Source organism: Bactrocera oleae, chromosome 3 (assembly GCF_042242935.1).
Source record: "Bactrocera oleae isolate idBacOlea1 chromosome 3, idBacOlea1, whole genome shotgun sequence".
Lineage (NCBI taxonomy): Eukaryota > Metazoa > Arthropoda > Insecta > Diptera > Tephritidae > Bactrocera > Bactrocera oleae.
The window spans coordinates 34,668,806-34,692,170 of record NC_091537.1 but is presented as its reverse complement, the minus strand read 5'-3'; the positions used below and the strand labels follow the sequence as shown (position 1 = coordinate 34,692,170).

At 34.8% G+C, this 23,365-nt stretch overlaps 1 protein-coding gene across 2 annotated transcripts in view; it reads right to left on the bottom strand.

The window, feature by feature from the left end:
* LOC106622018 (probable pseudouridine-5'-phosphatase) overlaps positions 1-19,802 on the bottom strand; it is a 32,097-nt gene extending 12,295 nt beyond the window's left edge. The window contains exon 1 of one of the 2 annotated variants that reach the window (XM_070106457.1): positions 19,455-19,802. In XM_070106457.1, coding sequence (XP_069962558.1) covers positions 19,455-19,515 — 61 coding nt within the window. In that variant the 5' untranslated portion in view covers positions 19,516-19,802. The remainder of the gene's footprint in view (positions 1-19,454) is intronic. The other variant, XM_070106455.1, reaches the window with a different exon arrangement.
* Between the last annotated feature and the right edge of the window lie 3,563 nt (positions 19,803-23,365).

Sequence of the window (23,365 nt, the reverse complement as noted above, 5' to 3'; positions counted from 1 at the left end):
CTGTTGAGCAAGTTGCAAATACTGTTCAACATAGAACAAGGCGGCAAGATCCGCAAATTCGCTCTGAAGAGCAAATAAGAGATACTCGAGGTCATAGGTCTCGGCGTGAAGACCCCGAGGTTCGATCTGTTGAGCAAGTTGCAAATACTGTTCAACATAGAACAAGGCGGCAAGATCCCCAAATTCGCTCTGAAGAGTAAATAAGAAATACTCGAGGTCATAGGTCTCGGCGTGAAGACCCCGAGGTTCGATCTGTTGAGCAAGTTGCAAATACTGTTCAACATAGAACAGGGCGGCAAGATCCCCAAATTCGCTCTGAAGAGCAAAAAAGAGATACTCAAGGTCATAGGTCTCGGCGTGAAGAGCCCGAGGTTCGATCTGCTGAGCAAGTTGTAAATACTGTTCAACATAGAACAAGGCGGCAAGATCCACAAATTCGCTCTGAAGAGCAAATAAGAAATACTCGAGGTCATAGATCTCGTCGAGAAAATCCTGAGGTACGTTATGATGAACGAAGTAGGAACACTAGGGATCATAGAGAACTTTGCGCAAGAAATCCTGAGTATAGGAATTTAGAGCGCATTCGTGATCAAATGCAAAGGGAACATGCACGAAGAAATCCTGAAATAAGGAGAGAGGAGCGTGATAGAGAAACACAACGTCGACAGCTTAGTAGCAGGGGTATGAGGGAAGAAATTTTGAATCAGAGACGTCTTAGACAAGGTCAAGTTCGCCTTCGTAGATATAACCCACTCAATAGACAAATTGAAAACTAAAGGCAGCCCCAACGAATCCGATTAACGAGAGAAAATAATGTTATAGAAACTGATAATAGTGGCAATTTAACAGATTTCAAAAACATTTATTTCCAAAATATAAATAAGGGCCCTACTGAAATATGTATTTACTGCGGCGGCTTATGGTTTTTACACCAAGTTCGCAAATTAAATTTGAAAATATTGCGCAAGGTCAACCAAATGCTGCATCCGCCTTCTTTTTAATGCAAAAATTTCCTTCAGAAGATGGAAATTACAATTTTTGTGCTACTTGCAAAAATGCGATTGTTAAAAAGAACGTTCCAAAAATATGTTTAGCTAACGGTCTAGACTTTCCTGAAATACTGGATTGTTTGAAAGGTTTAACCCCAATTGAAGAACGTCTTATAATGCCTAGATTGCCTTTTATGACAATCCGTCCGTTAGGATATCAAGGTCAGAGTTTGCTCAAGTGAGCTGTTGTTAATATACCAATTTCTGTTAACAATATTGTGACATCTCTACCAAGGTCCTTTGATGAGGCTCATGTTATACAAATTCACTTAAGAAGGCGTTTGGAATATAATCATGATTACATGATCGATACCATACGCCCCGCAAAGATTATGGAAGCTTTGCAGTTCTTAGTGAATACCCCTCTGTATCGTGAGCACAATATACATATTAATGAAAACTGGATTTCAGAATTTAATAACCAAGAAGAAGTTCCGTTTGTTGCATCTGCAGAGGATTCCCGATTGGTTCAATCTTTTCATGCGGCACAAACTTCTCATGATAATCCCTCAGGTAATAATATTCCCACGGGTCTTTTACCTTCAGAGCTAAATCCAGGCGGTCAAGAAACTCTTTTGGACAATATTCCTGTAGAAAACTTAGACTATAACCGTTTAGTTATAGCGCCAAGTGAAGGACAAAGACCAATTGACATAATTCAAGATAATAATTCAGAAGAGTTGTCATTTGGAACAATATACGTTGGGCAGAAGCGTACATACTCTGAAACGTATAGCAAGATAATGCGTTCTGAAATTCGCCGTTTTGACAGAAGAGCGTGTACCATTTCAAAGTTGTTCTATGATTACAAAAAATTAGAACTGCTACAAATTAAGAATAGTACATCCATTTGCCTTAGAAAGTTTTCAGGTCGCAACCGAATTACGGCCCAAAATCTATTAAACGAAAACTTTGTTCAAAACTTGATTCAACACGATGATGAAAGGCGTTAGATCCTCACCTGCGCACTGGGAAGCTGAGAAGAAAAAGGCAATCGCTATGATTCGCCAATTTGGGCTTCCAACCTTCTTTATCACTTGATCGGCTGCAGAATCTCAGTGGGTTGAGCTTTTGGTCATCCTCTCAAAAACTGTTGATTCTAAAGATCACATTCATACTTATGTATCTCACTTCAAGCAATAAAACTGAGACTAAGTTTATGGCCTTTAATATAAGTCAAGAATATACCAAATTTAATTGTAATCTAATCATGATATCATTTAATAATGGATGTTTAATTCAACATTTTTTAATATACGGTTTGGAGGAATTTTCTGGTCTTTGATTTTCCCAGCTCACATGTACTACTTATGGTATAATTTTTTTCGTCAATTTGATAATTTAATGAAATTAAATGGACAGTTTTTCTTAAAAATAATGTATATCGCTGTATATGAATGAAATTGGTCTAGACTTTGTTTAAACCTTATAACCCTAATATACTGATTTCCGCTCCTCTGGTACAACAGCAACCTCATATACCCCACACATATACCATGTTTGAGTAAAATAGCTTCTTTTTATAAAAGTTAACATTTCGGAGAAAAAAATAGTATTGACACAAAATTAATCTATGATCAATAACATAAGTTAATAAGATACCAAATAATAATCGAGTAATGAATATTGAATTCTTTCGCAACATTTTTATACTTTCGCAACATGTTGCAACAGAGTATAGTTTTGTTCACCAAAGAGTTATTTGCTTCTCCCAAAGTGATAGATATAGATTTCTATATACATATATTTCTTCTAATATTTGGTGATAATCAGTGGTTAGGTATATTTTCTCAGCCATCATGTTGAACTTATTATAAATTATACCAGACAACAATGCTAAAAAAGTGCATTTGTATAGAGCAAAAAAATCTTTCTAGAGTAAATTGCATGAAATAAATATTAGTAATGTAGTATCAAAAGGGCTAAAGACCCTTTTTATGTGGTTATAGATAAACTGCGACCCCATCGGTTTACATGCTACTGTCTATTATTTCAGTTTTGCGACACGTTTTAATATGAAGGTCATGTGGTGAACTGTAAACTCAAGACAATTACATTTTTACCTAGCGCCGTTGGCAGCTTATGAAAGGTTTAGATATTAAGACAGAAAGAAGAAAATCTACATACCTGCTCTACATATGTGTATACCATACTTAATTATATGTAAGTTATTGTTAATTTAGCCTTCATGGGTAGACCCTTCAAAATAGGTACCATAGATCCCCCTGTTTTAGAAAGTGTTTAACAAAAGTAATTTACGGAGGGGTTTTCCGAGAACTTAATTTCAATACAACGAAATAAACTCATTTCTAAAATATAAATATAACTAAATATTATGTATTATTATGTTAGTGAATAGCTAAGTAATATATAGGTATACAAAAGTACGTAAGCTGTACCAACATGTTGCAAGAGTATAATAAATATCAGTACACTGTGTTTGTAGTTTCAGTTTCACTAGATGTCTTTACCAGCAAAGTGCTTTATTCAAACTAATTTTAGTGTATTAGTTATATAGTGTTTAAAGTATTATTATATACAGTGACGAGCAAACCGTATTATATACAGTGGCGAGCAAACACATATACAGTATACCATAGGAACAGAAAAGGACTTACAAGGAATTACAGTGAAAGAGAGCAGCACCTAGGATCCAACTTTTAACACCCGGCTAAATTATATAAATATTATCTATAAGTATTTTATATATTAATCCATTTATTATTAATTAATTATGCCTAGATTAAGTAGAAAATCTACATTACTAAGTCGTCTTCAGAATAGAAGACGTATGAGAGTTCTTCGTGCAAACTCTTTATATAGAGATAGTGAGTAGTCACAAAATACTGTAAGTCACGCTAATCGTAGATTAGATTCCGATGTACGTCTGTCCGAACAAATTATCAATACAAATCAACATAGAACCAGGCGGGAAAGTCTCGAGGTACGGTCTTTTGAACAAAATTTAAATACTGTTCAACATAGAACAAGGCGGCAAGACCGAGGTTCGATCTGTTGAGCAAGTTGCAAATACTGTTCAACATAGAACAAGGCGGCAAGATCCCCAAATTCGCTCTGAAGAGCAAAAAAGAAATACTCGAGGTCATAGGTCTCAGCGTGAAGACCCCGAGGTTCGATCTGTTGAGCAAGTTGCAAATACTGTTCAACATAGAACAAGGCGGCAAGATCCCCAAATTCGCTCTGAAGAGCAAAAAAGAGATACTCAAGGTCATAGGTCTCGGCGTGAAGAGCCCGAGGTTCGATCTGCTGAGCAAGTTGTAAATACTGTTCAACATAGAACAAGGCGGCAAGATCCACAAATTCGCTCTGAAGAGCAAATAAGAAATACTCGAGGTCATAGATCTCGTCGAGAAAATCCTGAGGTACGTTATGATGAACGAAGTAGGAACACTAGGGATCATAGAGAGCTTCGCGCAAGAAATCCTGAGTATAGGAATTTAGAGCGCATTCGTGATCAAATGCAAAGGGAACATGCACGAAGAAATCCTGAAATAAGGAGAGAGGAGCGTGATAGAGAAACACAACGTCGACAGCTTAGTAGCAGGGGTATGAGGGAAGAAATTTTGAATCAGAGACGTCTTAGACAAGGTCAAGTTCGCCTTCGTAGATATAACCCACTCAATAGACAAATTGAAAACTAAAGGCAGCCCCAACGAATCCGATTAACGAGAGAAAATAATGTTATAGAAACTGATAATAGTGGCAATTTAACAGATTTCAAAAACATTTATTTCCAAAATATAAATAAGGGCCCTACTGAAATATGTATTTACTGCGGCGGCTTATGGTTTTTACACCAAGTTCGCAAATTAAATTTGAAAATATTGCGCAAGGTCAACCAAATGCTGCATCCGCCTTCTTTTTAATGCAAAAATTTCCTTCAGAAGATGGAAATTACAATTTTTGTGCTACTTGCAAAAATGCGATTGTTAAAAAGAACGTTCCAAAAATATGTTTAGCTAACGGTCTAGACTTTCCTGAAATACTGGATTGTTTGAAAGGTTTAACCCCAATTGAAGAACGTCTTATAATGCCTAGATTGCCTTTTATGACAATCCGTCCGTTAGGATATCAAGGTCAGAGTTTGCTCAAGTGAGCTGTTGTTAATATACCAATTTCTGTTAACAATATTGTGACATCTCTACCAAGGTCCTTTGATGAGGCTCATGTTATACAAATTCACTTAAGAAGGCGTTTGGAATATAATCATGATTACATGATCGATACCATACGCCCCGCAAAGATTATGGAAGCTTTGCAGTTCTTAGTGAATACCCCTCTGTATCGTGAGCACAATATACATATTAATGAAAACTGGATTTCAGAATTTAATAACCAAGAAGAAGTTCCGTTTGTTGCATCTGCAGAGGATTCCCGATTGGTTCAATCTTTTCATGCGGCACAAACTTCTCATGATAATCCCTCAGGTAATAATATTCCCACGGGTCTTTTACCTTCAGAGCTAAATCCAGGCGGTCAAGAAACTCTTTTGGACAATATTCCTGTAGAAAACTTAGACTATAACCGTTTAGTTATAGCGCCAAGTGAAGGACAAAGACCAATTGACATAATTCAAGATAATAATTCAGAAGAGTTGTCATTTGGAACAATATACGTTGGGCAGAAGCGTACATACTCTGAAACGTATAGCAAGATAATGCGTTCTGAAATTCGCCGTTTTGACAGAAGAGCGTGTACCATTTCAAAGTTGTTCTATGATTACAAAAAATTAGAACTGCTACAAATTAAGAATAGTACATCCATTTGCCTTAGACAGTTTTCAGGTCGCAACCGAATTACGGCCCAAAATCTATTAAACGAAAACTTTGTTCAAAACTTGATTCAACACGATGATGAAAGGCGTTAGATCCTCACCTGCGCACTGGGAAGCTGAGAAGAAAAAGGCAATCGCTATGATTCGCCAATTTGGGCTTCCAACCTTCTTTATCACTTGATCGGCTGCAGAATCTCAGTGGGTTGAGCTTTTGGTCATCCTCTCAAAAACTGTTGATTCTAAAGATCACATTCATACTTATGTATCTCACTTCAAGCAATAAAACTGAGACTAAGTTTATGGCCTTTAATATAAGTCAAGAATATACCAAATTTAATTGTAATCTAATCATGATATCATTTAATAATGGATGTTTAATTCAACATTTTTTAATATACGGTTTGGAGGAATTTTCTGGTCTTTGATTTTCCCAGCTCACATGTACTACTTATGGTATAATTTTTTTCGTCAATTTGATAATTTAATGAAATTAAATGGACAGTTTTTCTTAAAAATAATGTATATCGCTGTATATGAATGAAATTGGTCTAGACTTTGTTTAAACCTTATAACCCTAATATACTGATTTCCGCTCCTCTGGTACAACAGCAACCTCATATACCCCACACATATACCATGTTTGAGTTAAATAGCTTCTTTTTATAAAAGTTAACATTTCGGAGAAAAAAATAGTATTGACACAAAATTAATCTATGATCAATAACATAAGTTAATAAGATACCAAATAATAATCGAGTAATGAATATTGAATTCTTTCGCAACATTTTTATACTTTCGCAACATGTTGCAACAGAGTATAGTTTTGTTCACCAAAGAGTTATTTGCTTCTCCCAAAGTGATAGATATAGATTTCTATATACATATATTTCTTCTAATATTTGGTGATAATCAGTGGTTAGGTATATTTTCTCAGCCATCATGTTGAACTTATTATAAATTATACCAGACAACAATGCTAAAAAAGTGCATTTGTATAGAGCAAAAAAATCTTTCTAGAGTAAATTGCATGAAATAAATATTAGTAATGTAGTATCAAAAGGGCTAAAGACCCTTTTTATGTGGTTATAGATAAACTGCGACCCCATCGGTTTACATGCTACTGTCTATTATTTCAGTTTTGCGACACGTTTTAATATGAAGGTCATGTGGTGAACTGTAAACTCAAGACAATTACATTTTTACCTAGCGCCGTTGGCAGCTTATGAAAGGTTTAGATATTAAGACAGAAAGAAGAAAATCTACATACCTGCTCTACATATGTGTATACCATACTTAATTATATGTAAGTTATTGTTAATTTAGCCTTCATGGGTAGACCCTTCAAAATAGGTACCATAGATCCCCCTGTTTTAGAAAGTGTTTAACAAAAGTAATTTACGGAGGGGTTTTCCGAGAACTTAATTTCAATACAACGAAATAAACTCATTTCTAAAATATAAATATAACTAAATATTATGTATTATTATGTTAGTGAATAGCTAAGTAATATATAGGTATACAAAAGTACGTAAGCTGTACCAACATGTTGCAAGAGTATAATAAATATCAGTACACTGTGTTTGTAGTTTCAGTTTCACTAGATGTCTTTACCAGCAAAGTGCTTTATTCAAACTAATTTTAGTGTATTAGTTATATAGTGTTTAAAGTATTATTATATACAGTGACGAGCAAACCGTATTATATACAGTGGCGAGCAAACACATATACAGTGCACCAGTATACCATAGGAACAGAAAAGGACTTACAAGGAATTACAGTGAAAGAGAGCAGCACCTAGGATCCAACTTTTAACACCCGGCTAAATTATATAAATATTATCTATAAGTATTTTATATATTAATCCATTTATTATTAATTAATTATGCCTAGATTAAGTAGAAAATCTACATTACTAAGTCGTCTTCAGAATAGAAGACGTATGAGAGTTCTTCGTGCAAACTCTTTATATAGAGATAGTGAGTAGTCACAAAATACTGTAAGTCACGCTAATCGTAGATTAGATTCCGATGTACGTCTGTCCGAACAAATTATCAATACAAATCAACATAGAACCAGGCGGGAAAGTCTCGAGGTACGGTCTTTTGAACAAAATTTAAATACTGTTCAACATAGAACAAGGCGGCAAGACCGAGGTTCGATCTGTTGAGCAAGTTGCAAATACTGTTCAACATAGAACAAGGCGGCAAGATCCGCAAATTCGCTCTGAAGAGCAAATAAGAGATACTCGAGGTCATAGGTCTCGGCGTGAAGACCCCGAGGTTCGTTCTGTTGAGCAAGTTGCAAATACTGTTCAACATAGAACAAGGCGGCAAGATCCCCAAATTCGCTCTGAAGAGCAAAAAAGAAATACTCGAGGTCATAGGTCTCAGCGTGAAGACCCCGAGGTTCGATCTGTTGAGCAAGTTGCAAATACTGTTCAACATAGAACAAGGCGGCAAGATCCCCAAATTCGCTCTGAAGAGCAAAAAAGAGATACTCAAGGTCATAGGTCTCGGCGTGAAGAGCCCGAGGTTCGATCTGCTGAGCAAGTTGTAAATACTGTTCAACATAGAACAAGGCGGCAAGATCCACAAATTCGCTCTGAAGAGCAAATAAGAAATACTCGAGGTCATAGATCTCGTCGAGAAAATCCTGAGGTACGTTATGATGAACGAAGTAGGAACACTAGGGATCATAGAGAGCTTCGCGCAAGAAATCCTGAGTATAGGAATTTAGAGCGCATTCGTGATCAAATGCAAAGGGAACATGCACGAAGAAATCCTGAAATAAGGAGAGAGGAGCGTGATAGAGAAACACAACGTCGACAGCTTAGTAGCAGGGGTATGAGGGAAGAAATTTTGAATCAGAGACGTCTTAGACAAGGTCAAGTTCGCCTTCGTAGAGATAACTCACTCAATAGACAAATTGAAAACTAAAGGCAGCCCCAACGAATCCGATTAACGAGAGAAAATAATGTTATAGAAACTGATAATAGTGGCTATTTAACAGATTTCAAAAACATTTATTTCCAAAATATAAATAAGGGCCCTACTGAAATATGTATTTACTGCGGCGGCTTATGGTTTTTACACCATGTTCGCAAAATTAAATTTGAAAATATTGCGCAAGGTCAACCAAATGCTGCATCCGCCTTCTTTTTAATGCAAAAATTTCCTTCAGAAGATGGAAATTACAATTTTTGTGCTACTTGCAAAAATGCGATTGTTAAAAAGAACGTTCCAAAAATATGTTTAGCTGAAATACTGGATTGTTTGAAAGGTTTAACCCCAATTGAAGAACGTTTTATAATGCCTAGATTGCCTTTTATGACAATCCGTCCGTTAGGATATCAAGGTCAGAGTTTGCTCAAGTGAGCTGTTGTTAATATACCAATTTCTGTTAACAATATTGTGACATCTTTACCAAGGTCCTTTGATGAGGCTCATGTTATACAAATTCACTTAAGAAGGCGTTTGGAATACAATCATGATTACATGATCGACACCATACGCCCCGCAAAGATTATGGAAGCTTTGCAGTTCTTAGTGAATACCCCTCTGTATCGTGAGCACAATATACATATTAATGAAAACTGGATTTCAGAATTTAATAACCAAGAAGAAGTTCCGTTTGTTGCATCTGCAGAGGATTCCCGATTGGTTCAATCTTTTCATGCGGCACAAACTTCTCATGATAATCCCTCAGGTAATAATATTCCCACGGGTCTTTTACCTTCAGAGCTAAATCCAGGCGGTCAAGAAACTCTTTTGGACAATATTCCTGTAGAAAACTTAGACTATAACCGTTTAGTTATAGCGCCAAGTGAAGGACAAAGACCAATTGACATAATTCAAGATAATAATTCAGAAGAGTTGTCATTTGGAACAATATACGTTGGGCAGAAGCGTACATACTCTGAAACGTATAGCAAGATAATGCGTTCTGAAATTCGCCGTTTTGACAGAAGAGCGTGTACCATTTCAGAGTTGTTCTATGATTACAAAAAATTAGAACTGCTACAAATTAAGAATAGTACATCCATTTGCCTTAGAAAGTTTTCAGGTCGCAACCGAATTACGGCCCAAAATCTATTAAACGAAAACTTTGTTCAAAACTTGATTCAACACGATGATGAAAGGCGTTAGATCCTCACCTGCGCACTGGGAAGCTGAGAAGAAAAAGGCAATCGCTATGATTCGCCAATTTGGGCTTCCAACCTTCTTTATCACTTGATCGGCTGCAGAATCTCAGTGGGTTGAGCTTTTGGTCATCCTCTCAAAAACTGTTGATTCTAAAGATCACATTCATACTTATGTATCTCACTTCAAGCAATAAAACTGAGACTAAGCTTATGGCCTTTAATATAAGTCAAGAATATACCAAATTTAATTGTAATCTAATCATGATATCATTTAATAATGGATGTTTAATTCAACATTTTTTAATATACGGTTTGGAGGAATTTTCTGGTCTTTGATTTTCCCAGCTCACATGTACTACTTATGGTATAATTTTTTTCGTCAATTTGATAATTTAATGAAATTAAATGGACAGTTTTTCTTAAAAATAATGTATATCGCTGTATATGAATGAAATTGGTCTAGACTTTGTTTAAACCTTATAACCCTAATATACTGATTTCCGCTCCTCTGGTACAACAGCAACCTCATATACCCCACACATATACCATGTTTGAGTTAAATAGCTTCTTTTTATAAAAGTTAACATTTCGGAGAAAAAAATAGTATTGACACAAAATTAATCTATGATCAATAGCGCCGTTGGCAGCTTATGAAAGGTTTAGATATTAAGACAGAAAGAAGAAAATCTACATACCTGCTCTACATATGTGTATACCATACTTAATTATATGTAAGTTATTGTTAATTTAGCCTTCATGGGTAGACCCTTCAAAATAGGTACCATAGATCCCCCTGTTTTAGAAAGTGTTTAACAAAAGTAATTTACGGAGGGGTTTTCCGAGAACTTAATTTCAATACAACGAAATAAACTAATTTCTAAAATATAAATATAACTAAATATTATGTATTATTATGTTAGTGAATAGCTAAGTAATATATAGGTATACAAAAGTACGTAAGCTGTACCAACATGTTGCAAGAGTATAATAAATATCAGTACACTGTGTTTGTAGTTTCAGTTTCACTAGATGTCTTTACCAGCAAAGTGCTTTATTCAAACTAATTTTAGTGTATTAGTTATATAGTGTTTAAAGTATTATTATATACAGTGACGAGCAAACCGTATTATATACAGTGGCGAGCAAACACATATACAGTGCACCAGTATACCATAGGAACAGAAAAGGACTTACAAGGAATTACAGTGAAAGAGAGCAGCACCTAGGATCCAACTTTTAACACCCGGCTAAATTATATAAATATTATCTATAAGTATTTTATATATTAATCCATTTATTATTAATTAATTATGCCTAGATTAAGTAGAAAATCTACATTACTAAGTCGTCTTCAGAATAGAAGACGTATGAGAGTTCTTCGTGCAAACTCTTTATATAGAGATAGTGAGTAGTCACAAAATACTGTAAGTCACGCTAATCGTAGATTAGATTCCGATGTACGTCTGTCCGAACAAATTATCAATACAAATCAACATAGAACCAGGCGGGAAAGTCTCGAGGTACGGTCTTTTGAACAAAATTTAAATACTGTTCAACATAGAACAAGGCGGCAAGACCGAGGTTCGATCTGTTGAGCAAGTTGCAAATACTGTTCAACATAGAACAAGGCGGCAAGATCCGCAAATTCGCTCTGAAGAGCAAATAAGAGATACTCGAGGTCATAGGTCTCGGCGTGAAGACCCCGAGGTTCGTTCTGTTGAGCAAGTTGCAAATACTGTTCAACATAGAACAAGGCGGCAAGATCCCCAAATTCGCTCTGAAGTGCAAATAAGAAATACTCGAGGTCATAGGTCTCAGCGTGAAGACCCCGAGGTTCGATCTGTTGAGCAAGTTGCAAATACTGTTCAACATAGAACAAGGCGGCAAGATCCCCAAATTCGCTCTGAAGAGCAAAAAAGAGATACTCAAGGTCATAGGTCTCGGCGTGAAGAGCCCGAGGTTCGATCTGCTGAGCAAGTTGTAAATACTGTTCAACATAGAACAAGGCGGCAAGATCCACAAATTCGCTCTGAAGAGCAAATAAGAAATACTCGAGGTCATAGATCTCGTCGAGAAAATCCTGAGGTACGTTATGATGAACGAAGTAGGAACACTAGGGATCATAGAGAGCTTCGCGCAAGAAATCCTGAGTATAGGAATTTAGAGCGCATTCGTGATCAAATGCAAAGGGAACATGCACGAAGAAATCCTGAAATAAGGAGAGAGGAGCGTGATAGAGAAACACAACGTCGACAGCTTAGTAGCAGGGGTATGAGGGAAGAAATTTTGAATCAGAGACGTCTTAGACAAGGTCAAGTTCGCCTTCGTAGAGATAACTCACTCAATAGACAAATTGAAAACTAAAGGCAGCCCCAACGAATCCGATTAACGAGAGAAAATAATGTTATAGAAACTGATAATAGTGGCAATTTAACAGATTTCAAAAACATTTATTTCCAAAATATAAATAAGGGCCCTACTGAAATATGTATTTACTGCGGCGGCTTATGGTTTTTACACCATGTTCGCAAAATTAAATTTGAAAATATTGCGCAAGGTCAACCAAATGCTGCATCCGCCTTCTTTTTAATGCAAAAATTTCCTTCAGAAGATGGAAATTACAATTTTTGTGCTACTTGCAAAAATGCGATTGTTAAAAAGAACGTTCCAAAAATATGTTTAGCTAACGGTCTAGACTTTCCTGAAATACTGGATTGTTTGAAAGGTTTAACCCCAATTGAAGAACGTCTTATAATGCCTAGATTGCCTTTTATGACAATCCGTCCGTTAGGATATCAAGGTCAGAGTTTGCTCAAGTGAGCTGTTGTTAATATACCAATTTCTGTTAACAATATTGTGACATCTCTACCAAGGTCCTTTGATGAGGCTCATGTTATACAAATTCACTTAAGAAGGCGTTTGGAATACAATCATGATTACATGATCGACACCATACGCCCCGCAAAGATTATGGAAGCTTTGCAGTTCTTAGTGAATACCCCTCTGCATCGTGAGCACAATATACATATTAATGAAAACTGGATTTCAGAATTTAATAACCAAGAAGAAGTTCCGTTTGTTGCATCTGCAGAGGATTCCCGATTGGTTCAATCTTTTCATGCGGCACAAACTTCTCATGATAATCCCTCAGGTAATAATATTCCCACGGGTCTTTTACCTTCAGAGCTAAATCCAGGCGGTCAAGAAACTCTTTTGGACAATATTCCTGTAGAAAACTTAGACTATAACCGTTTAGTTATAGCGCCAAGTGAAGGACAAAGACCAATTGACATAATTCAAGATAATAATTCAGAAGAGTTGTCATTTGGAATAATATACGTTGGGCAGAAGCGTACATACTCTGAAACGTATAGCAAGATAATGCGTTCTGAAATTCGCCGTTTTGACAGAAGAGCGTGTACCATTTCAAAGTTGTTCTATGATTACAAAAAATTAGAACTGCTACAAATTAAGAATAGTACATCCATTTGCCTTAGAAAGTTTTCAGGTCGCAACCGAATTACGGCCCAAAATCTATTAAACGAAAACTTTGTTCAAAACTTGATTCAACACGATGATGAAAGGCGTTAGATCCTCACCTGCGCACTGGGAAGCTGAGAAGAAAAAGGCAATCGCTATGATTCGCCAATTTGGGCTTCCAACCTTCTTTATCACTTGATCGGCTGCAGAATCTCAGTGGGTTGAGCTTTTGGTCATCCTCTCAAAAACTGTTGATTCTAAAGATATTTCGGAAGAGGAAGCCAACAGTTTAACAACCCAAGATAGATATCGCTTAATTCGGTCAGACGCGGTTACTTGTGCTAGATATTTTGACTACCGCTATCGACAAATTCTTAAGTTTTTTAAAGATAACGCCGGAATTTTTGGAGAGCATTTTGTTACAAATTTCTACTGGAGAGTGGAGTTTCAACAGAGAGATTCCCCGCATGTACATGGCATGTGTTGGCTCAATAATCCTCCCAGGATCAACCTTCAAGATCTTCAGACATTCCCTGATGTCATTAGTTTTATTGACAATTATATTTCTACCGATGGTTCGATCAGCCACTTAGAAAATTATTTGGGTTATCAAAAGCATAACCACAGTCGGTCTTGTACTAGGGAAATAAGAGGACAACAGTTTTGTCGTTTTGGTATACCATATCCACCAATGCCTTCAATGCAAATACTGTTACCTCTTACAGAAACAAGTCAAAATTCAGAAAGACACAAGGAAAACTTTTTCAAAATTCAAAACGTTTTAAATTCAAATATGACCACAGAAGACATTTCTAATTTAAACGATTTTGAACACTTCCTGTCTGATAATAGAATAAATATGTCTTTTGATGACTATTTGGGTCAAGTTTAACAAAACCCAAAATTTTTCTAAAAATAAAATTACAGGATCGTTTTATAAACGCTTATAATCCTCTGATTTTGGAACTCCATAGAGCAAATATGGACATCCAATATATACTGGATGCATACGCTTGCTGTTCATATATAATTAATGATATTAACTAGTCTAACAGGGGAATTTCTAGGCTCTTAAATGAAGCTATATCAGAGGTAAATGCTGGAAATTATACTATTAAGAAACTTAAACATATAGATCACAAATTTATATCAAGCACAGAAATATCTGCACAAGAAGCAGTATATTGCTGCATTGGGCTCCATCTTTCGGAAGCAAGTAATTCAGAAATATTTATTAATACCTCTCGACCTGAGGAACGTGTTCGAATGGTAAAACCTAGAGCGGAACTTCAGAACCTTCCTTCAGGTTCGACTGAAATATTCGTAGCCGGTATTTTAGACCGTTATGTTCAAAGATCCTATCAGTTAAAAACTCTTTGTTTAGCTGATTTTGCATCTAGGTATAAATATTTTAAATCTAGTAGAAGAGCACAAGATAGTGATCATGAAGATAAAGAGAGGGAAGACGATAATTTACCAGAAGGCGGGGTTGTCATGCCTCTTAAAGACGGTAGCGGTTTAGTGAAAAAACGTACCAAACCTTGTATTATTCGGTATATAAGGTTTAACCCAGATTTGGCCAGAGTTGAGTATTTCCGCGAAACGTTAATGCTTTACTATCCTTGGCGGAATGCACAGCAAGATCTCATTGAAAACGATAATGAGCAGACTTGCATAACACATCGTATTATAATTGAGGAAAATCAAAGAAAATATGATGTTTTTGAGCAAATAGAACTTGAAAATGTTCTAGAAAGTCTTTATAATGAAATAGACTTGGACGAAGGTGCTCAAAATGAACTACCTATCGTGGAAAATGAGTTCAGAGTGTTGGCACTTCCAGAAATAAACCCAAATATAAATTTGCTGGACTTGCATGGCGAAGATTCAACAGATAATCGCACTGAATCTGATTGCAATATTAGACTTATTAAACTACCCCCCTTTAATTCCAGTTGAGGAACTATTTTCTTTAGTTCAAAGTCTAAATACTTAGCAAAGAACCTATTTGACACATTTGATGCACCACCTAAAAACAAATCTCCCATTTTATGAATTCATTGGAGGCGGTGCAGGTGTAGGAAAGAGTCGTTTGATATCTGCAATATATCAAGCTCTTAACCATCATTACAATTCTACACCTGGATCCAATCCAAGTTCCTTAAAAGCTCTTCTTTGCGCACCTACGGGTAAAGCAGCATTCGGAATAGGTGGAATGACCCTTCATTCAATATTCTCTTTACCTGTTAATCAGTTGAATAGAAAGTTGAGGCCACTTAGCAATGACACAGTTCATTCATGTATTCCAGACTTATCGATTTCAAACTAATCATAATTGATGAAATATCGATGGTAGGTGCTCGTATGTTTAGCTCTGTTGATGCGAGATTAAAACAAATTTTCAAAACAGACAGCCCCTTCGGTGGTATACCGATCATAGTGTTTGGTGATTTGAAGCAACTCTCACCTGTTGGAGATAGGTGGATATTCTCTTCTAATCCCAATGATGCATACATCACTTTAGGTGGTTCCCCTTTGTGGGAGTTATTTAAATACTTTTAATTAACAGAGATAATGAGACAACGGGAGGATCAGGCCTTTGCAATTGCATTAAATCATATGGCATCTGGTACTATGACAAATGAGGACATATCACTCATTGAAACTCGAGTAGTTAATTTCGAAGAAGTTCCCGATGATGCCATACATTTATTTTGGTCCAATGAAGAGACAAATAATTTCAATGCCCTTAAGCTCAGTCGAATCCCAACAGAAGCTTTCCTTTCAACTGCAAAAGACTCAGTTAAAGGAGTTGGTATAAATGAAAATGATAATATTTTGGAAAGAGTTAAACTTTTCAAAACTTCTGAAACGCAGGGACTGCCCTATGAATTGACACTAAAAACCTCCGCCAAATATATGATTACAGTGAACATAAACACGTGTGATGGCTTGGTTAATGGGGCAGCTGGACAACTTATGCAAATTGATTTCCATTGTTCTTTTCCAACAATTCTGTGTATTAAATTTTTGGAACCTTTTGTTGGTTTGATAGCACGATCAAAAAAGCCTCATCCTCTTGAAAGTTCTTGGACACCAATTAAAAATGTTCTAAAATCTTTTCAATATTAAAGAAATGAACAAATTTCAATTGAAAGAAATCAGTTTCCAGTTGTTCCGGCTGAGGGAATAACTATTCATAAAAGTCAGGGTGCCACATATAATAAAGTTGTAGTTCATACTCGACTTAGAATGCCTAGAGCTTCAATATATGTCGCTTGTAGTCGAGCTACTTCTGCAGAAGGTCTATTCATCATAGGAAATTTTATTCCTCCTAACAAATTTCCTGAATCGGATCCCGTATTTAGGGAACTGAGGGAATTGAACACAAATAAAGCTTTGACAACATTTTTCAATTTTATGATTTCCCGAACATCAGGACATCAAATTTTATTCCATAATGCTCAGAGTCTTCACGCTCACATTAATGATATAAAAAGCGACTGTTTGATGCTATCTTCAGATATTTTATGTTTTGTAGAAACTTGGAGTTATCCTTGCGAAAGTTTTGATATACCAGGATTTACTCCAATTAACGAGCTGTGGATAGATAGCACGGAAACAACCAACAGAAATAAACGGGGCATTATAATATATGCAAAGCATAGTATTGCTTGCTCTATAGAATCAAAGGCTGTAAAGAAAATTTATTCAGGCCAAAAGTCAAAGTTTTAGAAGCGGTTTTGTTTAAATGTTTTAATATTAATATTCTGGTTCTATATAGAATTTCAGCTTTCTCTGTTAGACAATTAATTGTAGAACTTCAGGAAGTCCTTACTTCTGAGTTAGGCAATCAAAATGTGAAAATTGTTGGAGATTTTAACATTTGTTTAATGTCTACAGGGACTGCAATAAGAAATCTGCTCCAAGAAAAAAACTTTAATTCCCTGCTTGGTGCAGAATATTCAACTACACCTGCCGGTACACAAATTGATTGGGCATTTTCAAACATGGATCCTTCCCGTGTAAATGCAATTACTTTTGAGACATTATTTGTGTCTCTATTTCGAACTAAAGTTTTCAGACTTAGTGCAATAGTTCTTCATTTTTTTTTCCAAATATAATCGAATTGGAATGATATAGGAATTTTGACAGTAGTTTTTAAGACAATTTTAAGAAAAATATGTAAATAATCTAATTAAAAAAATTTAAATTTTATGTATAATTTGTTATTATATATGACATTATTGTATAAATATATGATAGAAATTAAATAGTATAAGGAAAAAAAAAATATTATTTGGATATATATATAAGAATCTCTACAAAAATTTATGTTTAATATTGTAAATATTATATACAAATTAATATAATAATATTATATCATTTTTAAAGTTGTTAATATTTATTATTTTTAAGCTTAACATGTATAATAATATCGATATAATAAATAAAAAATGTTATTCATTGTCCAAAAACGATTTGTTTTCATACTTCTCAATACAGTTGTAATGCATTCTATATAAAATCAATTATAAGCGTATACAAAAAGCACAAGAACGATTTCTCATAATTTGAGTAAATTTAGTTTACAAATTGCTCTAATTATTTTCACTGTGAGTGAAAAGTAAATAACTAAGGCAACAGTTCTTACTTCTAATTTTTAAAATATATAAAGAAGTCTCAAACGAATATACCATTTAACTTTGCGAGAGTATAAAATGTGCGGTTACATCCGAACTTAGCCCTTCCTTATTTGTTTTTATATTAGATGCTGCAAAAATAGTTTTATTTCCATATTTAAATCATTCTTCAATTTTAATTATTTTGACAATAACAAAATGGTTGTGAATGTCAAAACACCAGTGTTGTCATACTAATATATTTTGTAAACGAAGAAAATTAAAATAAACAGAGAGATTATACCCTAGATACAGGAAACAACGCAAAAAGAATTTCTGCGCGTAAAAACCTTGGTACACCCTGGTGTTGGACCGACCAGGGTTATTTTTTTGAAGCGCGGCTGGAGGCCGCCAACGCAAAAAGAAGTTCTGCGCAAAAAAAACCTGGATACACCCCGGTGTTGGACCGACCAGGGTTATTTTTTTGAAGCGCGGCCAAAGGCCGCCAACGCAAAAAAAATTTCTGCGCAAAAACACCTGATATACCACTGCTTACCGCCAACGCAAAAAAAAATTCTACAAGAAAAAGTAATACTGTCATAGAGGGTATAACGTAATACTTAACATCAATGCTCTGTAATAGTTTATTTATCTAGGTTTTGGATCCCTGTATTTGGGGTATTATCTGTTTTAATTTCTTTCAGTTCAATTACAAAAGATTTTTGTAATATGATAATGTAACACTGGTTATTTGACTTTTTGCAATTCTTTTGTTATTGTCAAAATTAAGGAAATTTAACAATAATTTAATTATTGAATTAAACTATTTTTGCACTATATAATGTAAAATAAATGTGTACAAACGAATTAGTGAAGTGTTAGTGGATATAAAAATGGAAAATATAAGTGTATAATTCATTTGAAATCGAAAAAATGCGTACTTTAAATATTTTTGCTAAATTTTCAACTTTAAACGTAAATTTTCGTGATCTGGAGGATCTCCTCTATCCGCCCATACCCGTTTTATCCCTGAAAGCTTGGGACGTTATACTAAAGCCGACCCATTGTTTCTCATGTTTTATATACTTTTTGTAAGTAGATTCGGAGGGTATGTAGTTTGTCACACCACTTTACTTTTTATTTAACTGCCCACTAATGGAATTAATAACCTAATGATTTAAAAACAAATTTCATATTTATACATATGTATATATAATATGAGTGTATGTAAAACATGATGTCGTTATACAAACAGTAAAAATTAGGTCTGTTAATTTTGATCCGATTCCTATGAAAAATAGTTAGATTAATTATTGGAAATTCAGAATTTATGTTGTAGTCGCTTCAAAGGCATAACATCTACTTACCTAGTAATAAACCGTCCATATCAAATATGCAATGCGTAACCTTCTTAAATTTACTACACATACTGCCCCAGATTTTATTAAACCGACAATATCTATAACTGTGTTAAATGCTAGCAAAAACACCAACTTTGTATAAGAACTTTTACGACTGAAATAATATTATATAACGAATGCAATACTATTAAGACCAACGTATTCATTCAAATATTTCGAAGCATTCAAGGATTAATATGCTAGGTTGTGTGCTTTGATAACAGCTAGATTCTATTTACTGGATTTCATTGTATAAATCTAAACTTATATATGTAGAAATAAAATGTATACAATGCTGGATATTTCAATGAGAACATCATGGAAATAAAACATTGGAGTCAGCTGTTTTGCCAATCCACTTACCACTGCTGAGCTCGCACTTTTCTTTTATACCAATTACACATCACCATAATTTAGTGTTCAATCTTACACCATGTTCCGACCGACACTTAGTCACATGATTTAGGTTGTTGAGTAGATAATCTCACTAATCTTTTTGATTTAGTAAGATTTCGTCACACAAGTTTGACGCTTGTAAATTTAGTCACTAAAGAAATTTGAATCGAATCATGCGAAATTTTGTGCGCCACAGATTTAGCGTCATCTGTTTGTCAGTAGGGGAATATATCACATTACCAGAGCAGAGAATGTTAATAAATAGAGAAGGAGCAAATGTTACATGAAATCTTTTTGAGTACTAATTTGTAATTCCAGATGATAGAACATCGAAAAATATAACTTCGAAAAAGAAAAATACACCAAGCAATGTGCGAATATTCCGAAATGAAAAATCGTTGGGCATACCTATTTAGATTTATGTTTTCAATTTCTATGATATGACAATTCATAATAAAATAAACATTAAATAGGCAATTTTACAAACTTATGTACTTATGTGCGTTGCGTGAGCAATTGCTTATTGAGCAAAGGATAACAATAAAACGGTGGCTAAGAGGCCGTGTTTCCACTTTTGGCTGAGGTCGTAAGCGGGAAGGGATTAAGCACAATTCGAATACGAGCCTATACGCTCGAATCCTAAAACTCATGAAACTGAAATTTTATTTGATTTTTTAATTTTATTAATATAATAATAATATTCCCTTATTATGCGTATTTACATAAATGTGATAATCACACAAACAATCTTAAATACACTTACGCTGATGCTTGCTTCTTCTTGCCCCGCACAAACAATGACTTTTGTCTACACTTTTTGCTTTTTGCGAGAAGCAAGTTGAACGATCACAAGCAAGGAGGGGATGGGGCGCACTGCCACATAATTATTTCAGATACTTTTTATTAATCGAATTTATTTTAAAAACCATTATAAGTATGACACGCCTCTGTGCATGGTGGCAAGCCAACGAAATAACGGCGAGTTCCAAATGATGATTTTGTCGACAAACATACATATATACATATGAGCTCGCATACATATTGACGCCGAATTTTGAGCATCTGGCGGAGTTGACAAAATTTGTTTGAATCGACGAATGAATACAGAAGGAGCAAATGTTAGCTGTTTTAAAATGTAAATTACGATGAAAGAACATCGAAAACGCGCAAGTTCGAATATAAAATGTCACCACACCTATCAATTTACGCGACGAACTACACAACTCTAAGCATGTATATACATACATATGTACAGATGTTCTTTGGTAAGCGCATAAACAAAAATTTAAGTAATAAAAACGAAAGAAATTGACTTCTGACAAAAAAATATAAATAATGAGGGAAATAATATGAAAATAGAATGAAAATATAATTTAATAAAAAACGGTTATAAAAATAAAAAAAGAGTATAAAAAAATATCTGATAGGATTTGAACTTAGGCAAAATATTTGATGTTGCAATAAAGAATTGTGCTATACAAGCACCACCACAAACGATATTGGAGCAATTTTGTCTAATCTGTGAAGTCAAACAGCTATTATTGTTTACTTGCTTCAAATGTTCATATGTCCATATGTGAATATTTTTGAAATTGCCTTCTTGCATTCGCATGTCCAAATATATTTGCATATATGTACACATATGAACATATGTATGTCCCTCAAAATGTCTTTCGCAAAAAATTAAACATTCGCGCAAGGAACGTGCGTCAGCTTCAAAGCAAAGTTCGTTCGTTCATAACTCTGCGCCGCGCTATTTTTTTTGTGCGCCTGGTAAACCACATTTGGTTTTCATATAGAATTCCTACGCAAATGCGAAATTAAGTTTATAAAATGAATGAATGAATGAAATTTAATTTGAATGATTTCAGTAAAACGAGAAAAATTCAATTTTACAATTTGACAGCCACCACTGAAAATCCTACCATCCCCCTCGCATTTGTATGTTGCCCACAAGCTGCTTCCTCACAACATTTGCTAAAAATCAGAAATTGAAGAATTTGTCTGATGTTCCCTTCAGAAAGGAGAATTGGCAACATGACCTATTAGCGAGTTAAAATAATATTTTAATTTTATTCATATTATGCACTATATATGGCTTTAAATTATAAAATTTATATAAAATTAACATGTATATGAAATCATTAACTACTTCTATATACTCTAAGCACACTCCATATAGTACTTTTATATGTTTACTTATTATCATTATTTCATAGTTTGTCGATTTAGCCCATTTTATCCAAATACGACGCTATGAAAATGCAGCCCAATCGGTAATCGCAAGAGAGAGCATAAGTCAACTTTCAATAGCAAACCACTGCAAAAACGACAAACGAGACAACATAGCCGACCGACATTGTCGTAAAATTGTGGATTCAAACAAATTTTGTCAACTATGCCAGATGCTCAAAATTCGGCATCAATATGTATGCGAGCTAATATGTATATATGTATGTTTTTCGACAAAGTCGTCATTTGGTTTATTTCAACAACACAATGTCCGCGCGAACTCGCCGTTATTTCGCTGGCTTGCCACCATGCACAGAGGCGTGTCATACTTATAATGGTTTTTAAAATAAATTCGATTAATAAAAAGTATCTGAAATAATTATGTGGCAGTGCGCCCCATCCCCTCCTTGCTTGTGATCGTTCAACTTGCTTCTCGCAAAAAGCAAAAAGTGTGAACAAAAGTCATTGTTTGTGCGGGGCAAAAAGAAGCAAGCATCAGCGTACGTGTATTTAAGAATGTATGTGTGATTATCACATTTGTGTAAATACGCATAATAAGGAAATATTCAATAAACCTAACCATATGAACATATTTTCCAGATATATTTTAATTATATCAGGAAGTAAAATATGCTATTAAAGAAATAGAATTATGATATGCTTAGACTCCAATCAATAAAATAAAAAAATTAGATAAAATTTAATTTACATGAGTTTTAGGATTCGAGCGTATAGGCTCATATTCGAATTGTGCTTAATCCCTTCCCGCTTACGACCTCAGCCAAAAGTGGAAACACGGCCTCTTAGCCACCGTTTTATTGTTATCCTTTGCTCAATAAGCAATTGCTCACGCAACGCACATAAGTACATAAGTTTGTAAAATTGCCTATTTAATGTTTATTTTATTATGAATTGTCATATCATAGAAATTGAAAACATAAATCTAAATAGGTATGCCCAACGATTTTTCATTTCGGAATATTCGCACATTGCTTGGTGTATTTTTCTTTTTCGAAGTTATATTTTTCGATGTTCTATCATCTGGAATTACAAATTAGTACTCAAAAAGATTTCATGTAACATTTGCTCCTTCTCTATTTATTAACATTCTCTGCTCTGGTAATGTGATATATTCCCCTACTGACAAACAGATGACGCTAAATCTGTGGCGCACAAAATTTCGCATGATTCGATTCAAATTTCTTTAGTGACTAAATTTACAAGCGTCAAACTTGTGTGACGAAATCTTA